Raw genomic sequence first — 19058 nt, 5'->3', positions numbered from 1 at the left:
CTAGAAACCCTATTACTTGGGGAAAATCCTCAACACCTGGGGGGAAGACTCCCCACCCCTGCACGGGCAACCAATGACAAACAAGCTTTAGGGATAAAAGAAAGGGAAAGCCCCGAAGAAAATGCCTTCAGGCACCAGGCGAAGCAGATGGATGATGGAACTTGGAAAAAGAGAAGAGAAGAGAACTTGCCAGAGACCCGGATGGACCCCAGGAAGGGGCAAAGCTCAGAGGTATTCAATACACACAAAACAGAGACGCAGAGTGGCAGATCCCTGAAGGAAGCAGCAGGGCGACACCCAGGAAAAGTCGTCTATCCAGTAAATTCCGTGGCACCAGGGAAGGTGGGGCAAGCAGAGGCACAAGGTGGGAGATCCCTGAAGGGAGTGGCAGGCAATGGCTGAAGAGGCACCATGGGGTTTGCCAGCAAGGTGGTGAGGATCACAGGAAAAGGCAGAGGCGTCAGGTGGCGGATCCACTGCAACAAGCAAGTGTTGCTAAACAGTCTCTTAATGAGGGAGAGGGCCATTCCTGGGCCAGAACCCAGTAGAACTGGGGCATCTAGGGACACTAGAAGCCAATCCTCAGGCTCTCCCTAGGTTCTTGCACCAATGTAGAGCAGGGAATGCAGAGGGTGCCCACCACTAATGAGGCAATTAGCAGCAGCATACAAAGCTTGGGTGGGGAGACTCCTCATTTTTCTTTAAAGACTTATGAGCAAACGAGTGGGGATTGCATTTTGAATACTCTGTGTGGAGAGAGCAAGCCAAAGACTCCCTATGTGATCAGGCAGTACGAAGTAAAAGCTGCCCGACACCCAAACTACTAACTAGACAATTAACCCCATTGAGCCACCTGCCGACACTTACCTGAAAGATCCAGCAGCTGCAGGTCTCCTCTTAAGTCCGTGTGATCCAGTGAGAGACTCAAGCTGGTTGCCGCCTCCAACTTGGGCCACTGTAAGTAAGAAGATAAAAACAGTAATAAAGTGCATTGATCAACGTAACGGGTTGGGACTGGTCATTCTGCAGGTACCGACTAACATCTCATTAATTCCTTTCCTCCCTTCATAAGAGCCAAGTCATGGCAGGCAAGAACCAGAGGAACAGGTGATATCCCACTAGCCCGATAACAGATATTATTAACCAATCCGTTTGAAACTATTACCTGCATTACTTGACACTTGACCAAATAAATGCATCAGGATAACGGTTCTCACCCAGTGATGCAAGACCCTTTTAGGGGTGCTGCAGCACAGGTGCTACTGACAACTAGGCAATAGTACCCTGCATGCCTTATGCACTGCCAAACTGAGAAGGGCTGTTGCACAGATAACCCCAGTGGAGGCAGAAGGGCATAACTGATAAGCCTAAAGCAGGCAGAAGCAGTTGCTCTTCCTGGTCTCTCCATCATCTCCTCCTCTGAACCCCAGAAAGAGATATGCAGGATAGTTCCATCTGCCCTATGTGCCTCTGTTTTCAGGAGATGGGGCTGGACCAGGAAGGGCATATTTTTAGGGTCATCAAATAAACCCAGTGCAGGTGGGAGAAAAATTAAGGTGTCACTAATGAAAAAGGTTATAGAGGGAGCCCTGAATTTAAAGTTTGAGAATAACTACATTTGGACTTCAGGTTTGATCAGGTCTCCCCCCACCCCCCTCCAAAAAAAGTAACTTACTTCCAAATAGTTAGGGACCAGCAAATTTTAGTTTAAAAACTGGGTTTCTTAATTTATTATGCTCATCCAATTCCTCAACCTCAGCTCAAGGATATGTAATGCAAGTAAAGGCAAAACCCTCCCAAAATTCAGTGGAATTTGCAAAATGGATTGCTCAGCAACATTTGGGAAAATAAATGGCATGACAATGTGAAAGACTGATTGGCTGCATCAGAAAAATTGACCTGGATGATAGATGCCCATGCACGTGCACAGCCTGTGTGCTGCACTGTGGCAGCAAGGAGTACAGCCCAGCAGTGTGAAGATCTGTGTGCAGTTGGTAAGTCTGGTATGGTAGGAGGGGCAGGGGGGCAGATCAATGCCCCCTGCGGTGAGGGAGGGAGGGGGTAGGAGCTGCCCAGCCAGGGTGGGGTAAGAGCAGGATGGAGATGCAGCTTGTTTGGGGGGTGGCAGGGGTGGCTCCTGCTGCTGTGCACAACCTGAGGGCACGGGGTGGGGTGCCCCTTGATCTGCTCAGGGCTGGGCTAGGCTTTTTTGGGGGGGGGCCCCTCTGGGCAGGTGGTGGCAGGAGGAGGCTATGGGGAGTGCTGCAGCCACCCCAGATTTTGCCACATACCGCTCCCAACACCGCCGCTGCTTGCCCAGCACAGCCCTGGTTCAATCCTCCGCCCACGCTCCAGGAAGAGCTGGGGCTGTGCTGGGTAGGTGAGCAGCAGCAGCCCTGGGAGTGGAGCTATGGTAGGGGGGGGAAGCTACAGTGAAATTTGGGGTGGCTGCAGCCCACTCCCAGCACTGATACTGCCCACCCCAAGTCCACCCCCTGTCAAGAGCCCAGTCCAGCCCCAGCTCCAGCCTGCCCATCCTGCCCTGTGCAGATATAGGGGCACGTGCCCCTGCCTACCATGCCCTCCCAGGTTGCGCACAGCAGCAGGAGCCAACCCTTCCCCCCCCCAAAACAAGCTGCAGTTCCAGATCATGCCCCATCCCACCTCAGCTGGGCAATGCCCTGCCCCCTCCCTCCTTCACTGCAGGGGGATGTTGACCTGCCCCTTCCACTACACTAGTCTTACCAGCTACAACCAGCTGTATCAGAAAATTGGATTACTATCAGTCCCGACATGCCTCTTTAAAATATCAGCCGATTGATATCTGCCCCCAAAAATCTCCACTGGTGCACCCCTAGAAAGCAGCTAATAGTAACAAAAAGATGTCACTCCATCTTCATTCACCCAACTTCTAGAAGTAGTGTCATTCAGCACACAGAGCATGCAACACACAAAACAGCTGTCTTGGACAGCATCTTTATTTAAAACTTGATACACAGACATAGCAGCATTTACATAAAGGGATTTTAAAAAGGCATGAAATTGTAAGCCAACAGTTTGAAAAGAGGCTCTAAATTTTAGTCTTCCATAGCTAGCTATAACCACAGACTACTGATGCCTATTTGTCCAGACTTGGTAGAATAATCCCAGGTTATCCAAGGACAGACAGACAGCTGCAGTTCTCAAATTTCAAGCCTTTTCTCTGAACAGTTGGTCACATCAAGTATCACCCTCCTTAGCAGCATTTGGAGCACTCTTCGGTGTTCTTTTAATTGGCTGGTATACTTGATCCATTTATTTAAAAATATCTATATTCAATAAAAACCATTTCACATAAAAACTCTTCTGAAACAAAAATGCAAGTTTCCTTTTGAGAATCCATAAAAGCTTATAAACTTCACTGGCAGCATTTCTGTAATGAAGCAGGAGTAAGAACCATCAAAAACAGGCACTTCAGCAAAATTGTCTCAGATTTTAAAAAGTCTGCATAGTCATATTGGCTTCTGCCCAGTAGACTGTTTCTTACTACTCTGTGGTGGTGTGAGGACACCAGTGGGTAAAGGAGAAGTCCTATTTTGCTCAGCCAATGTGGCCTGTTTTGCTTGAGCTTTGTCCTTAAAATTAAGAGAGAAAAAAAAGTTAGCATTTTAAAACCAACACTGGTATAATACCAACACTATTAAAGCAAAATGAAGAAAATGCACTATGGTTTATATCACAAAGCTATGATTTACACAAATTTAAACCCTCTGTAGGTTTTGCCAACATACCACTTAATACCTATACCAAATTACTGAATTTATTGCAAAGCCAAGAAACATACTCTATTAGTTAATAAACAACTGGTGACAGAATAAGTCTGGAGTAATTCAATGGTGCTAATTCTATAGCCATAAGTTGCCAAAGTAAAATTTTCCAGTTTTCTTCAGGTAATATAGCTCCCGTTCCAGAGTACAACTTGCAGTCCTATACAAATGTACAAAAAACTCACAGGAAGAGATGTTTTATGACTAACATTTAGTTAATGAACGTAAGCCATGACACAAAAATTAATCAATGCCATCAGTTTTGGGGGTTCCCTACAGAAGCATTAGGTATTTGTCGTTAGAGTCCAAGATGGTAAATTTCAATAGCTATCAAGCTACTGAAATTTTTGCTTCCCTGCCTGCCATCTGACACCTCCAGGGAAGGAATGCTACCTGATCAACACATCAAAGAGCTACTCAACACAGCTCACAAAGACATTCTCACAGACCCAGAAGGACAGACTTACATCTTCAGCTCCCTCTGTGCAATAATGAAGTTTATTTCCTACCTATGGGGACTTTTTACCTTCTTGTACCATCTACACTTTTCCCAGGGCCTGACAAAGGGACTTTGATCCCAAAAGCTTGCAGAAAAGGACAATTTTCTTGCCATTTTCCAGTTGGTCTAATAAAGAGGTATCATTTTGGAACCAAGAGTTCTAGTTTTTTGTACGTCTAGTAGCCATCAAGATCATTCTAAGAGGTTTTTAAAGTCTACTATGATAAATCACATGAAATGACAGAATTAGTGACTAATCTCCCTTCCCAAATTACAGCAAGGCACATGCAACTGTAATTCCATTAACCACCTGCAGATTACCATTTCAGTACACGTTACTTTACTTACTGGAGCAGTTAATTGACAGTAGTATCTTTGGATCACAAAATATTGATGATACTGGACTATGCTAAGTGACAGTTTAGTTCAGGGACAGGCAATTATTTCGGGCAGAGGGCTGCTTACTGAGTTTTGGCAAGCCATTGAAGGCCAAATGACAGGCAGCCAGGGGCAGGTAAATATTAGTTTTCTAAATTTTTAGGGGCCCTGCGGACCAGATAGAATGGCCTGACAGGCCGCATCTGGCCCGCAGGCCACATCTTGCCCACCTCTGGTTTAGTTAGTGGGGCAAGAGGAGATCATTTAAATAACTAAAAGCAGCCTTTGAAAATAGATAAATTTAAAGTTTCATTTGTTCCAAGTTTAGTGAACCTACTATAGTTTTTCTATATACTTTTTGGATTCCCAGCAGGCAAATAGAAAAAAGTTAGTGAAATAGTAGAAAAGAGTTAGTGAAAAGAAAGCTAGACTAGATTTCTGTGTCACATATCAGTGAAATGGTAGCTTAGCAAAATACAGCCTAGTGCAATTGTTTGTGCTACGGTATCCTCTAGTGACCCCAGTTGGGATCACACCCCTTTTGCGCTAGGCACCAAGTAAAAAAGGACAGTCTCTGCCCCAGGCATGCTGCAGTTCAAGTACAAATTTATACAGTCGAAAACTTTGCATCTAAAAAGTGATATGCAACATTTATTTAAGGATTTAAACTTAAGTGTTTGGTTTATGAACTTGCCTTCTTATGCCATATCAAGCTAGACTGTACACTTCAAATTGTACAGAACACAGCTATTGTCTCTAGTGAGCATACAGAATCAAAAAACCCCCCCCAAAAAAAAACAAACAAAAAAACCCCCACATACCAGCAAGTCCAAGCTGTTTATGTGCGTCTGTATGTTGTGCAAATCTTCAGGAGCTATACCTCTAAAGTGTTTGAGTTTGGAACTTCCCACTTCCCTTATAGCCATAGCAAATGGAACCATCCATTTTACACATTCTTCTATGTCACACCATTCATAACCTGTGAGACAGAGGTATGTGAGCTTCAGGTCTAAGAATTTGACCAACTTTTTCTTTTAATTAAGATGTTATTTACCTGAAACCTTTTGCATCAGTTCAGAGGAAGAGAAGTGGTACAAAGCAGAAGCAGCAAGCACTCCATATGTATATTCCAAGCAACCAATATCCAGCACACAGAGATCCAAGAGCTATACAGGGAGAAGGCCTTGTAAGTGACACATCTTTGCAAGAATTGTACAATGTGTGGAGGATGAAGTCATCCTTACCTCTGCTATTTGTACAAAGATTTGCTGAGGATACTGTGGCAGCAACACTTCATAAAGCTCATTTAGATATGCAACTTGCATATAAATATTTAGCCATGATACAATTGTCAGTGGACCTAAGTTCCAATTAAGAGCCTGAAAAAGAGGCACAAAGAACTTCCATATCAACTGAAACAGACAAGTTTCTGAAGAAGCAACTGCAGCATTTGAAATCCTTACCTGGTAGAAGACTACCACCGTCACTTGGTGTAGTGATGCTCAAGAGATTAATTCAGCAGAACTGAACTGTCCCATCTAGAAATCAAGTCACCTTGCCTGAAGCATTTGTGAGGTATGCTATTATGATGTATTATTTCCCACACACTAATGAAGCATAGTTACACTACGCAGTATGGAGCACAAATTTTTAACTACAGAAAAAGCTCCACAATAATACATTATAATAAATCATTGTAGCTGTGCTGTAGACTATGATTACACCATGCTTTGCTCCTTACAGGAGGGTTACTAGTTATAATTTCATAGGCTACCTTCATAATGATCAGTTCCATACTGAGAATTTCATCTTCTGTACAAGCCCCATCTGTAACGTAAGCAAACTGGTGCAACTTTGGTGGATAGATTTCCTGGAAAATAAAACATCCAATTTATAGATTCAAGCAGTATGAAGTAGATAGTTCCACATGTAGAAACCAAACATTTACGGTATTGTAAATCTTGACTTAATCATGCACCTTGGCTTATGTGAAAGTCAAAGAAACAATTATTTTTGCCAATTAAGTGTCCAACTGAGATAACACGTTTCTAGTTCACAACTTCCATCTTCCATTTTTTGATGGATCAGTGCATGCTAAAGTAGATGCAAAGGATGTGTCATGGTTCTTAACTTACATACCAACTAAAATGAAGGAAAAGAGCTTTAAATATAATCACTTCAATCTTGAATGGTCTATTTCAGGGGTAAGCAACCCCTGGCACACGTACCGAACATGGCACATGAGGCCATTTTGCTCAGCACGCCATAGCCAGCCCTGGCTCTGGGTAGCTGCTGCCAGTGATGGAGCCTGGGCTGCTCCCAGCAGGGCTTGAAGCACCCCAGCTGCCTGCTGGGAGCAACCCGGGCTCCCGGCTGGCAGCAGCTACCCAGAGCCTTGGCTGGCTGCAGCCGGGAGGCTCCAAACAGCTGTGCTGTGCTCCAGCATCAGCTCCATACCAGCATGTGCACCCGTGTGTTGGAGTGGGTGGTGGGGGAGGGGCCTGAAGCAGCACAGCCCTGGTCTCTCCCCTGCTCCCAGCACGGAGGCGAGAGCAGGGTTCTGGAGCCTGGCGCAGCTGTTTGCAGCCAGCCTGGGCTCTAGGCAAGTGCAGCAAGCAGGCTGCAAACAGCTGCGCCAGGCTCCAGAACCCTGCTCTTGCCTCTGTGCCGGGAGCAGGAGAGAGATTGGGGGATGCGCTGCCTCAGGCCCCTCCCTCACTGCCTACTTCAACACACGGGTGCACGCACCAGTAGGGAGCCAATGCCGGAGCCCGGTGCAGCCGTTTGGAGCCTCCCGGCTGCAGCCAGCCAAGGCTCTGGGTAGCTGCTCCCAGCAGGGAGCCCAGGCTGCTCCCAGCAGGGAGCTGGGATGCTGCAAGCCCTGCTGGGAGCAGCCCTGACTCCAGCAGCTAGCCAGAGCCGGGGTAGCTGCTGGCAGCCACACAGCCCAGGCAAGACATCCTGCCATGTACCCCCTGCCCTCATTTTGTTGTTCTGGCATGCCGGCACTCCAGCACCTTCCAAGGTAGGCATTGTGGTGTTTTCCAGCACTCTAGCCAAAACATGTTGCTGACCCCTGGTCTATTTTAATGTCTCGGACGAAAATCCATTAAGAACAGTTTCCGTTTAAGGACCAACTTGACCCAGCAGGCTTTTCAGGATCCCCACCATTATAAATCTTATGCCCAACCAGATGTAGTACAGAAAACCTGTCACCCTAGAACTCGTCTGGTCCGAGTAGCAAGCTACATATGGACACTTTTAGATGTGCTCTGGGACCAGGGGACACTTTAATTAGAGAAGCTGTCGAGAGCCACGCTAATGAAAGTGCCTACAGTACCTCATATATTCAGCAGCCTGCATTTCAAAATGGTGGTGAGGACACTTTAAATAAACCTTGTTTGACAAGCTTTAGTTAAAGTGCCCTGCCACCATTTTGAAGCACAAGGATGACAAATACACGGGATGGCAAGGCTGCTGGAGATTGCCAATTAGCACATTCAAGCAGACTTGATGAACTGAATCTGCTCTGATGGGCTACAATTACAGCGTGTCAGAGCAGACATCCTACACGTTTACAGGCACCCTAATATGATCGAGTGATCACTGGTACCTGGGAGACCATTTAGAATGTTAGACTATTAGCATCTTTACTTCTAGAGTAACTCTAATACAGTCTTTAAACTCAAGAATAAACGCTTTTCTAAGGTATTGGGCAACTTGGCTTCCCCACCCTTCTGCCCCCTCAACAGGTATAACTTCACCTTCAGCACACAGAAAAGCTCACTAATGAGTTCTTGCGATTTAGAACAAAAGCAAGGATTTGTGCCAGGGAACAGCCCTAGAGAATGTAGTACATTCCAGAGATTTACACTCCTCTTCACCTTTTAGAGTTAAAGCTCAGGAAAAAAAGTCATTTGGTTTAGTCATTAGGGTTGTTCAGGCAATTAAAAGGATAACTTGAATTATGTCATTCATTTCCACTATTAGCTATGAAAGTACTTTGAAGACGTGGTCTCTAGTTCCTGAGACCAGCTTTGAAGCCTCATAAAATTATCAAGGATAACTAAACGACATGTATGTTAGTCTTTGCAGTATTAGAATATTCCCTAAAATAGGAAGAGAGATATTATACTGAGACACATTTTCTCATATTGATGAGAAAATAGCCTAGAAAACACTAGAGGGGATACTGTAAAAACCTGAGGTCCTTCCTGCTTGCATTAAAAACCAATCAATCACTTAGGAAGAACTTCTGTAAAACAAAGACGAACCTACTATTAACAAAACAAAAACAAACCACAAGCCACCTAGATGGGAAATGCATAGGTAGATTACAAAGTTTTACCTCCAGCTTTGCAGCTATGAATAAAGATGAAATCCCAATTAGCTGCAAGAGGGTTTTTACAACATTTTGTTGTGTTGCCATAAATCGATCAAAGAAATCTTGTGCCAAGTAAAAGGTTTCTCTGTGAAGCTTGTAGACTTCACAAACCTGCAAAAAAAGATTTAATATTAAAATGAACAACTAACATGGTAGCTGGGACACTATGGAAGAAATCTAGTAATCTATAGGTTTACACAGTAGCTTTCAACATCAAGAAAAAGTGAAAAAAAACACATCTTAAGTTGGTTAAGAGACTTAAAACTAAGTGGTCTCAACACCTTGACCAGCCTTTCGCTTTTTGTGGAAGTCAATATCAAATCTCTCACACACACCCACCCACCCAACATTGAGGTGCTTTTAAAAGACAAGAAAGCATCAGGTGCTTTGTTTTGTGCATTTGCAAAGAATCATTTCTTCATTTTCACAAACATGTACACATCCTCCCAACAGTCCAGAGAAGAGTGATAAAAATTTTAGTGCAATTATGAATGGAAAAACAGAATGGCTGTCAATCTTCCAAGCTAAACAGCAAGCTACTGTTAAACATTGGTATTTAACAAAAACATCCTTTCATTCCACGACTGTCATGTTAGAAAGAACTGTGTGCCACATAATATATGCAGACAATATTAGAGTTATGAGATGTTATGAGCCATATCACGGTCCTCAGTTTATTTTCACTTCTACATAACCCCCATTTAGGCTCATTTAAGTTAATTCAGTCTAGAACACAATCACAAAATATATAAACTTTTTTTAAAGTTAAAGGGGTAGACATTCACTTATGTTCCATATTTACAAATGTTTTTATAGTACAGTAATGACAGTTAAATATGAAAATAAAATTTGATCAGGTCTTGAATGCCTGAAATTTGTGCCATTAAGTTTTCCTTATCTGATACCAAGATACCCCAACCTGTCAGCCTGAGTTAACTAATATTCTGATGCATAACATATTAGGCAAAATTCACAGATACAGTTCATGTTAGGTGGTTTGTGCAGGGAAAGCAGGGAGGGGGGAATGTTATTCAAAATGCTTCTTCACCAACTTGCAGCATCCTTAGACCGTTAGCAAGAACAGCAAAGCTCACCTCCATTAGCCAATCTAGAAGAATTGTTCTCATTTTAGGTTGCAGAAGTGGGTGCTTTTGCATGTAAAGTTTATCCCTCACATAGGTCTGTTCTTTGTTTATCATGTTTTTCCATACTTCATCTCTATTTCCCCAGCTAAGGAAAAAAAAAAAGTGAAGTATGTTAAAAAGTTTCAAAAAAAAAAAAACAAAACCAAAAAAGAGTGAAAAGGAAATTGAAGGGAAAGCAAAGGGGAAACAGTATACTTACCCCAGAACTGGTAACGGAGAAGCTCTGGCTGGAGTGAGGCCCAGGGGTACAAAATGAGAATAACCAATACTAACAGAGTCATCATCTTTATCAGGTGTTGGGATGAGCGTATGGGGATTTTTGTGGACATCATTATTCCAAGAGGACTGTTAAAGGAAAGAAAATATGTAGCATTGAGCCTGGTTTTATAGCTTTTACGCCTGATGCACAGAGACTACAAGACAGCTCTTTTTAGACAGCTAATTAGCACAAACAAGGCAAGGCTTTCAATTGCTGAGTTTAAACAAGTTCAGTTATTTTTCATGTTTTGGGTTTGGAAGGCCATGGATGCCCCATGAAACAAAACAGTGTTTTATTTGAGAAGTTCTGTTGCTCTGCTCTTTTTTGCCAAGGACATTTCACATGAAAGAAGTATCTCTGGGAATCTATCTGCTTATTGCCCACCTGAAGTCCTAATCCCTCTGCAATCAAGGCTTCAGGTGGGGAATAAGCAGATGGGACTCCCAGACAAGTGGCCTGCTTTCATGCAAAATGTCATTGGTAATGAGCACAGGCAACGAGGAATTCTAGTTCTATTTTGTCTTAATCTTTCAGAGGTTTTGAGCTACTCATTCATCTCATGACTTGAGAAGACAAAAAGACCAAGCATTTTGTCTTCTACTTAGAATACATTCAACAATTAAGAAAAGCACATAAATGTATGCAGATGCTTTCTCTCAACAGAAATGCACAACTTGGTCATTCATACAAAGAAGCCAGCAAACAAGCATCTGACATTTCATGCATTACAACTTGTTCTTTTTATTCTGAATAGGACCCAGATCTAGCCTCTCCTTTCCTTTAAAAGGCTTATCTTCATAAACTGAAACTTTAAGAAACATGACACTAGCATAAAAAAAAAAAAAAAAAAAAAAAAATCACTATTTGAGTTTCTACAAAAGAACTTATTTTCTTTATCTCAATATCTTCAGAAAAAAAACCAAACAAACATTAAATTAGAAGCCCCACAAATCACCCGGAATATGCAGATATATTTATTCTAAAACCTGACATTTAAGCTAGCACTGCAGGCAGCCATCTTGTTGTAAAGTGCTACACTTTGTAGCACTAGCAGGCTAAAAAGCAATAATACGACTGAAAACAATAATTCCTTGAACTGCTTTAAAGAAATAAAGATTATGTAGTATTTTACAATTCACACACATTTTTATTTAAGTATTGGAACCTGCAAATCCAAACCCAGGCTCTGCCTTTCTGACAAAGGATGTCCCTTTCCAGCAACCTGGCTATACTCTAGTACTAAGTTCAGAGCCAAAAACCACATTTCACAGCTTATTCATAGTGAAAAGTGCTTTGTGCTATTTGAGCCAATAGCTGAGGAAGATGGGCAGTTTTGCTTTATTAAAAAAACCCCTCTCAATATTATGCATGCAAATTCATCACAGCCATGTGCACAGTTGCATCAATAGCCAAATGCTACTTTTGCGCTACCATTAATTTTGGGGGAGTGAGAGGTATCATTCAGAGCAAGTGGCTGGCAGACCACCTCTGAACTGAAAGTTTGGGAGTACAAGTATCACATCAGCACTGCTTTAGGTCAATTTTTGTCCAGCCTCTGGGTTAGACTTTAGCCATACTTTGTCTCCTAACTTTATGGCAGGCACAGCTGTCAGTCCTTTGAGAACCTCTCTCATATCAGTTAATCAACAATCAGTGGGTTGGATAAGAGCTAAGGGAGTCACATTATTATGTAACATCTATGAAGTGCCCATCATGCCAGGCAACTAAAAAAGAGAAGACAGTGCCAGCCTATCTAAAACAGGCCACATGTAAGCAAGAAGAGGTTGAAAGAAACGACAAGATGTGATTTAGTACTGAAATTCAGGTTTTCCCTTTAATAAAAGGGAAACCATGCAGGTGCCAGGACATAGTAGCCGAGTGGTCCCCAACTATGCTGACCTTTGGGCAACAATACTTAGGAAACAGTACTTACACTGTAGGCAATGCATCAAACCTTAGTTTTTTTCTATCAACTTCAATTTTAATTTTTTAAATTGAAATATCCACCGTCAACCCAGGGTCTCAGACAACAAATGGCTGGCAAGCCACAGGTCAGAGACCACTTCATTAGGGATTAAATTTTTATTATGTGCTTCAAAAGGAAACAGGAGCAGGGGGAAGCTTTTCAAACTGGATGAAAATACAGGCATGGAGAAAGATCCAGAAACAGGAGTGGGGGAAAGGGCACAAAACAGGGAAAAAAAAAAAAAAAAAAGAAGTTAGGCATGAAACTTAACAGAGCAAAACAGAACACTGCAGCAAATCAGGGCACGCAGAAGGGGCTAAGTCTTGATGTTGAGATTGCCTGTGAAATGATAGAAGAGGGGCTGTTGTGGAGAGGGTAGCAAGCAAGGTAGTTTATCTTTGAAGGAACTATTTTAGAGAGACTGAAGAACAACAGGGTAAATATTTGGGGGATGCAAAAATACTTGGAAGGAAAACTCTGACTTAAGAGTATGGTGATAGGAAGTGAAGATGCCTAAGCAGACTCCGGAGATACTGAAAGTAAGTATAGATTAACTTGATACTTTTGCTAAATCTAATGTGGGAAGTATCAAAAACTGTTTTACATCAGAGCTGTGACCTTGAGGAACAGGAAAGATTGTTAAATTGCTATCTGCAAAAAAAGAAGAGGGTAAGAAGTTTAAGAGTAAAACTGGTTCAAATTTTTGCCGTTCTCAGATTAGATTTACAGAAGGGTCAGCCCTCAGATGCAGGAGCTGCAGTCTGCTCCTCTACAGCCAGAGTGACAGCTGCAGCTGAGAATCTCAGCAGTGTAAGACAAAGTCCTCTGGTCCACAGATTTCCACATAGGAACAGGAGCTAGGGGAAATGTGAGCCAAGATCAGAGTTCAGCAAGACAGCAACCCCCCCCCCCCCCCCCCCCATTTAAAAGAAACTTAACAGCATGGATGGAAGAACAGTTAGAAGTAGGTGAGGAATGACAAGACTAACCAAGCAAATATGGCCGGCTCCAATTACAAACTAAAGCATCATCCTACTCAGAACTCAAAGTCATAAGAACAGGGATGCAGGTTGGAGACTGCAGAAGAGATACAAATAGACCCTTTTCCTCTGCTCTGCCAGAAGGAAAAAAAAAAAAAAAAAAAAATCCACCAAACAAACCACAAAAACCCAACAGCTGGCAGCCATCCATAAAACTAAAAGCTTAATATATTTGCAAGCATATTGCAAAAAATAATGACAGATCTTGTTGAAGTGTTATGCTACAAGAAAGCCTCACAAAGCAGTTCTACAATATCCAGATCAAGAAGGGAAGAAAAAAAATTAAGGGGGGGGGGTGAAATAAGGAAAGGAGTGGAAGATGAAAGAGAAGGGACTACTGGGGCTTAAGGTTTCAATCAGAGCTAGATAAGAAATCATCTTTCCGTCCTATATTTTCCAATAATTTCGAGTTCCTGTCCCAAATAAGAACAAGCTTAAAAACCTTAGATTTGTGAGCCTGAAGATATTTGGTCTTTTTATCCTAAATTAAGAACTTGGAGAGAATCCTGTATTGAAGGTATGTTGAAATAGAATATTTCATTGACTTTAACTCTTCCAAAAGTGTTATAAACTGGTTTGTCTTATTCCACTTCAAGTAGTTACCCTTTTCCAAAGGAAGTTTCCTTGAAAAGTTTCTGAGCAGCTCTAGTTTCAATTCCTTGCCCTAAAATTCAGTAGGCTACATGATTTACATCAAAGGATTCTGTGGGTTACTAAACTCACCCAAATCATTCTTTATTAAGATATGTAAAAACAATAAATAGTTGTTTAGAGGAGCTGTGTTTCACAACAAATGCTGGAAACATACCTGTACACAAGTTAGTGACCACGATCCATTTGGGAAATGCTAAGAGAATTACAACAGTACCAGTTATCTTCAAAATGAAATGCAGAATTCTGCTTCTACCAGCCTGATGATATAACAACCCTTTCATCCCATAAAGGGTAACAGCTTCCTAATTAAAAGCCTGGGCCTTATGTTCAACAGAAACCAACTAATGAATTGAGCATGAACACGCCATAAGTGGGATGTGACAGTGCTACTTTTACATGGAGCAAAACAGAGCCTAACCGTTTAATGTGAATGTCACGTGGTACTTGCAAGAGGCTATAAATCCAGTGCAGCACATTAGAGTTAGTTATACCATTGCTACATACCATCTTGCTTTCTTTCTGGATATCACACAAGCCTGCTATACTACTGTTGAAATGGCATACATATTCTCATTAGTGGCCCATGGCAATTTATATCAGAGAATAGCTTGTGTCACACCACAGACTGAAGAGCTGCTGCTGTGCAGCCAAATGTTAGCTTCATCATTTTACAGATCCACAACAATCTGGATACTTTGTTACAACAAAGAATCTTCTTTAAATGGGAAGAGGTACCCATTTTTATCTATAAAACAGAGAGTTGCAGAACTTAATTCTCCTCAGTGCCATGAGGCTTTACCAGAAATTATATTTTAATTTACACTCTGGGACTGTAGCTCTGTTGCCATATGCCAATTGTTTCACAGATCGCTCCAACATAGACCGAATCCAATATACACCGTAACGCTATACCTAGTTCTGGAACTTAAGAGGAGAGTTATTGTAGGCCTCCTTGCTAAACATGTTTCAAGTTTTTCTTTCCGTTGTCTTTTCGGGGAAGATGGTAAATATCATAGTTCGCATTAAGAATTTTAGTAGATAGTCACAAAAAAAAACCCAAAACAAAAAACACCACTTTAGGGAAGAAGGAATTGTGGTGAAGATAAATATCCCCCTTGTCAGAAGTGAGAAATTAGTTTAATATATTGCATAGAGAGACAGAAGGGAAGACTAGATCTTCTCATTAAATGTTCACCATTTGAGCCCTACTTAATATGTTGACTGATAACTAGTATACACAGTTGCAACGAGCAGAGGCCATTCCAAACAATGATGCCCATCTGTTATGGTAGCGCTTCAGTCTTCAAACTTCCAGCTGCCACTTCTGGTTAGCTGTACCACATTATGCATAGCCCTACATACTGAATGAATAGGGGCTGTATTCCCCAAATCATGACTTTTGCAGCTTAAATATCACCCTTTGCGCACACTAATTGGCTCAAGTCCTAACAACGGAGGCTCTGTATGAGGTCTATGTATTGTATTTCTCTGTGCCTCAGTCAAATTTATTCTGCATCCATTTCCAAAGGTGCCCAAGTTCACAAAGACCGTTAAAAACTCTCACATATCTTATACTACATATAAAAAGTGTGGGGCAGCAACTGACAGAACCCCAAGTTTGTGGAACAAAAACAAAGTGGAAGCCGAGTTTGCAACAAACACGCAGCCTAGAGTGTCCGGGGTTTTAATCTCAAAATTAAGATACCTTAATAGTCACAGAGGAGTTTCAGAAAGCTGACTATGCCTGTTATGTGACGACATCTCCCTCTTAACATTTGCCTATTGGCCCTATCTCAGAGCCTCAAGTGCTCCAATAGAAACTACTCTACTCTACCCCACCTAGAGAAACTCTAGATGCAGCACTTCCCCCCCTGCATTATACATGCATTGGTGTAGAGCATGTGGATTTCCAAATTTTAACTCTGCACCTTTTAATTTCTGGCATTTTGACAACAGTGCTTGCTAAGGTGAGAACAAATGGGGGCAGGGATGATGAAAGCATACCCTTCCCCCCCGTAAATTCACATCTGAAAAGGGCGATTCCAGTCAGATCCACGCTTATCGACAGTTACGTGCGACATCTGTCTTCAAGTCTCCAATCCCGCCATGCACATTTGTACAGAGATGAAGGACCTTTGTGCACCCGTGCAGAGCTCAATGCAAGATCAGACCTTTAGACATTAAAAAAAAAAAGCGTACAAACCCAGGACGTCTGGTAACCCTACTTTGGTTTGACCGACACGGGTCTCATCTATTCCGTGGCAGCAAAGGATCTAAGAAAACAGCGTGTAAAATTATAAGGAGTTTTCCCCATTTTGTGTGTATTTTTGTAAGTGGCCCGGGTGGGAGCAGGACCAGTCGGTGCTGCCATGGGCATCACCTTGCCGAAACAAGGAAAAACATCACAGCGGCCTTACTCCCCCCGAATCCCGAGCCGAGTCGGTTACCTGGTTGCCGCACTGCTTTTTCTTGCCTGTTTCCACTTTGGCCATTTCATCATCGGGATCCTGCAAAAACTAGAAGAGAAAGGAAGGGGGGAAAGAAGACAAGCGCATGCTAAGGGGTGAGGGACACCGCACCTGGCCAAGCAGGGCCCCAGGAGCCAGGAGCCCCGCTTCACCTGCCCCAGCCTGCACTCACCGTGCCCACGTCGGCTTTCCTCTTCCGGGCTCGCATGGCAGCGTCGGCAGCAGCCTGGGCCTTGGCGGGGACCTTCTCCCCCGAGCCGGCACTGCCGAGAGAGGCGGTGAGAGGCAGGGCGGCGCGCGGGGAGGCCCAGGCCTGGGCCCAGCCCCGCTCCCGGCCCGCGGGCGGACTCACCTCTCGCGGCGCATGGCGCTGGGCGCCGCACAAAGACCCCGCACGTGCGGGCGGCCGGCCGGCCGGGATGGGATGGGATGGGATGGGATGAGCCGGGCAGGGCAGGGCAGGGCAGGGCAGGGCAGGGCGGGAGCTCGGCGCGGGCAGCCTCACGGCGCCGCCGCCGCTCCCGCCCGTGCGCAGGGCGCGGGCTCTGCCGAGCGGGACATTTAAACGCCTGGCGCGGGGCCGCCTCCCGCACACGTGGCCCGCGCGGGGGCAGCGGCCGGCCCGGCGGGCCTGGACGGGGCGGGCCGGGGGAGGCGCCGGCGGCCTCGGGCGGAAGGCGGCGGCCGAGCCGGGCCGGGTCGGATGCGCCTCTCGGAGCTTGTCGGCCGCCTGCAGCCGGCGGTGCTGGGGATGCTGCACGTCGGGGCGCTGCCAGGTGAGCCGGGCCCGGCCTCGGCCTCGGCCAAGGGAGAAGGACCGGGATCGGGGGGCTCCGCGCTCGCACCGGGGAGGTCTTTCCCATGCCAGAGACAGAGGAAAAAAAACCAGACCATCCAAAAAGGGCAGCTTTCTCTGGGAAAGCGCCAGGAAATGCTCCTTTTCGGCAAGCTTTCGGGATCCGAGCCCCTTCGTCAGGCTCGGGGGAAAGTAGAGAGGGTGCAGCCTGGCAACAGAAGTAGAGAGGGTGCAAGATGGTAAAAAGTCCCCATAGGGAGGAAATAAACTTCTATCTTGCACAGGGGAGCTGGGGATGGGAGGCTCCCTCCAGGCCCAGCAGGGTGTCTGAGCTGTAGACCAGGTGGGATTCCTCCCCTGGAGGCGTAGGCTGGCAGGCAGGTAGGTAAAAAACCTTTCCTGTTGTTCTGCACTGAAGTTTAAAATCCCAAATCGGCTAGAATTCAGCATCTTCCCTGGGCCGGGGGGGGGTACTTGGTAGCTGTGTTGGTGTGGGACAAGAAGACAGGCAGTTTTCCATGTGTTGATTCCTCTGTGAAAGCCTACAAAAGATCAATTTTCATGTCTACCCAGGAGGACTTTTACAATCTTTTCTCCAACGCCTGATGAAGGGTGTTTGTGCCTGAAAGCAGCGTTCCCTCTAAACTGTGTGGCATGCTTGGCCTGGCAGTGCGGTCACACGCCATGCGGCTTAGAGGGAACGCTGCCTGAAAGCTTGCAATTAAAGAATTTTTTTTGCAAAAATCTTGTTAGTCTAAGAAAAGATATCATCACTACTATGAGTCCTGATTGCCTTTTCCTCTAGACCAATATGGTTACAACCTGGATACCTGATACAAAAAACTAGAACTCTTGGTTCCAAAATGATACCTTTTATTAAACCAACTGGGAAATCCCAAGAAAATTAAAGCATGGAGGTTGTTGTGGCTGGGTACTGCCGGTCAGACCAGATGCAAGAAGGGCTTGGATTTTTTTTTTTTTAAAAGAAACTTTGTGTTCCAAGCCAAATCAGCCAAATCAAGTTCAAATCCTGAGTCAGTCCAGAGCCATAAGTGGCCCTACAACTGGCAGACATCCTCCACCCCCACCAGGGGCTTTAGATATTTCAAGTCTTCTGACAGGCATACTACGTGCTGGCCCAAACCCGGGGACTCAGTGTTTGTATGCCCCCAAGTTTTGCCTGACCTCAGCCGTTTGGCCGCAGGAGCAAGCAAGGGAGGAGCCTCCCACTTCCTTAAAGTGGGCTTTAAGCCCCAACACCTCAGCGGGTACTGAACCACACCAGCAGTGATCCCTGGGAACGCTTAAGGAAAACTGCCTTCACGGACCCAGACACATGGTGTTTCCGCTGCCTGGCTTGGAGGAAAAAGGCATTGCTAGCTGTGGAGTGAGGAAAGCAGCCTCTGAATTTCATTCCCAGAGCAGTGGTTTGGGTCCCTTCTGACCCAAAAATCAATGAATCCCAATTTCTTGGGACAAAAAAAAAAAAAAAAGCAGGGAAGGGAGTGAGGTCACAGGTTCAAAATAAGGGATCTGGAAGGGGACACTGAGTAGAGCAAACTGGCCAGGACCCACTGCCCCTGAATCAGTTGAGGGAGCCTGTGGATGCCAACCAGTGAAACTCTGCTTGGAGACTTGAATGGAGGAGTGGTGGCAAGACAGC

General features: G+C 44.5%; 2 protein-coding genes across 3 annotated transcripts in view; one reads left to right on the top strand and one right to left on the bottom strand.

Annotated features, from left to right (window-relative positions):
• Positions 1 to 2942: 2942 nt before the first annotated feature.
• Positions 2943 to 17057, bottom strand: CCNE1 (cyclin E1). The gene is made up of 11 exons (XM_014595574.3): positions 16952 to 17057; positions 16772 to 16862; positions 16579 to 16647; positions 10412 to 10557; positions 10162 to 10297; positions 9032 to 9178; positions 6458 to 6553; positions 5928 to 6062; positions 5738 to 5849; positions 5505 to 5662; positions 2943 to 3614 (listed from the first exon to the last, which is right to left on the bottom strand). Exons 1-11 carry the CDS (start codon positions 16963 to 16965, stop codon positions 3492 to 3494), a joined length of 1227 nt encoding a protein of 408 aa, XP_014451060.1. The 5' UTR covers positions 16966 to 17057; the 3' UTR covers positions 2943 to 3491.
• The window catches only part of LOC102568784 (uncharacterized protein F13E9.13, mitochondrial), a 52534-nt gene continuing 46212 nt past the window's right edge, over positions 12737 to 19058 (top strand). Inside the window, exon 1 of one of the 2 annotated variants that reach the window (XM_019492953.2) lies at positions 12737 to 12976. In XM_019492953.2, the coding sequence (XP_019348498.1) occupies positions 12947 to 12976 (30 nt within the window). In that variant the 5' untranslated portion in view covers positions 12737 to 12946. Of the gene's footprint in view, positions 12977 to 17232; positions 17376 to 19058 lie in introns of those variants that run through there. The other variant, XM_014595573.3, reaches the window with a different exon arrangement.

Source organism: Alligator mississippiensis, chromosome 10, assembly GCF_030867095.1.
Source record: "Alligator mississippiensis isolate rAllMis1 chromosome 10, rAllMis1, whole genome shotgun sequence".
In the NCBI taxonomy this organism is placed as follows: domain Eukaryota; kingdom Metazoa; phylum Chordata; order Crocodylia; family Alligatoridae; genus Alligator; species Alligator mississippiensis.
Note: the sequence above shows the minus strand (reverse complement) of the source record. Positions and strands in the feature narration are given on the sequence as shown.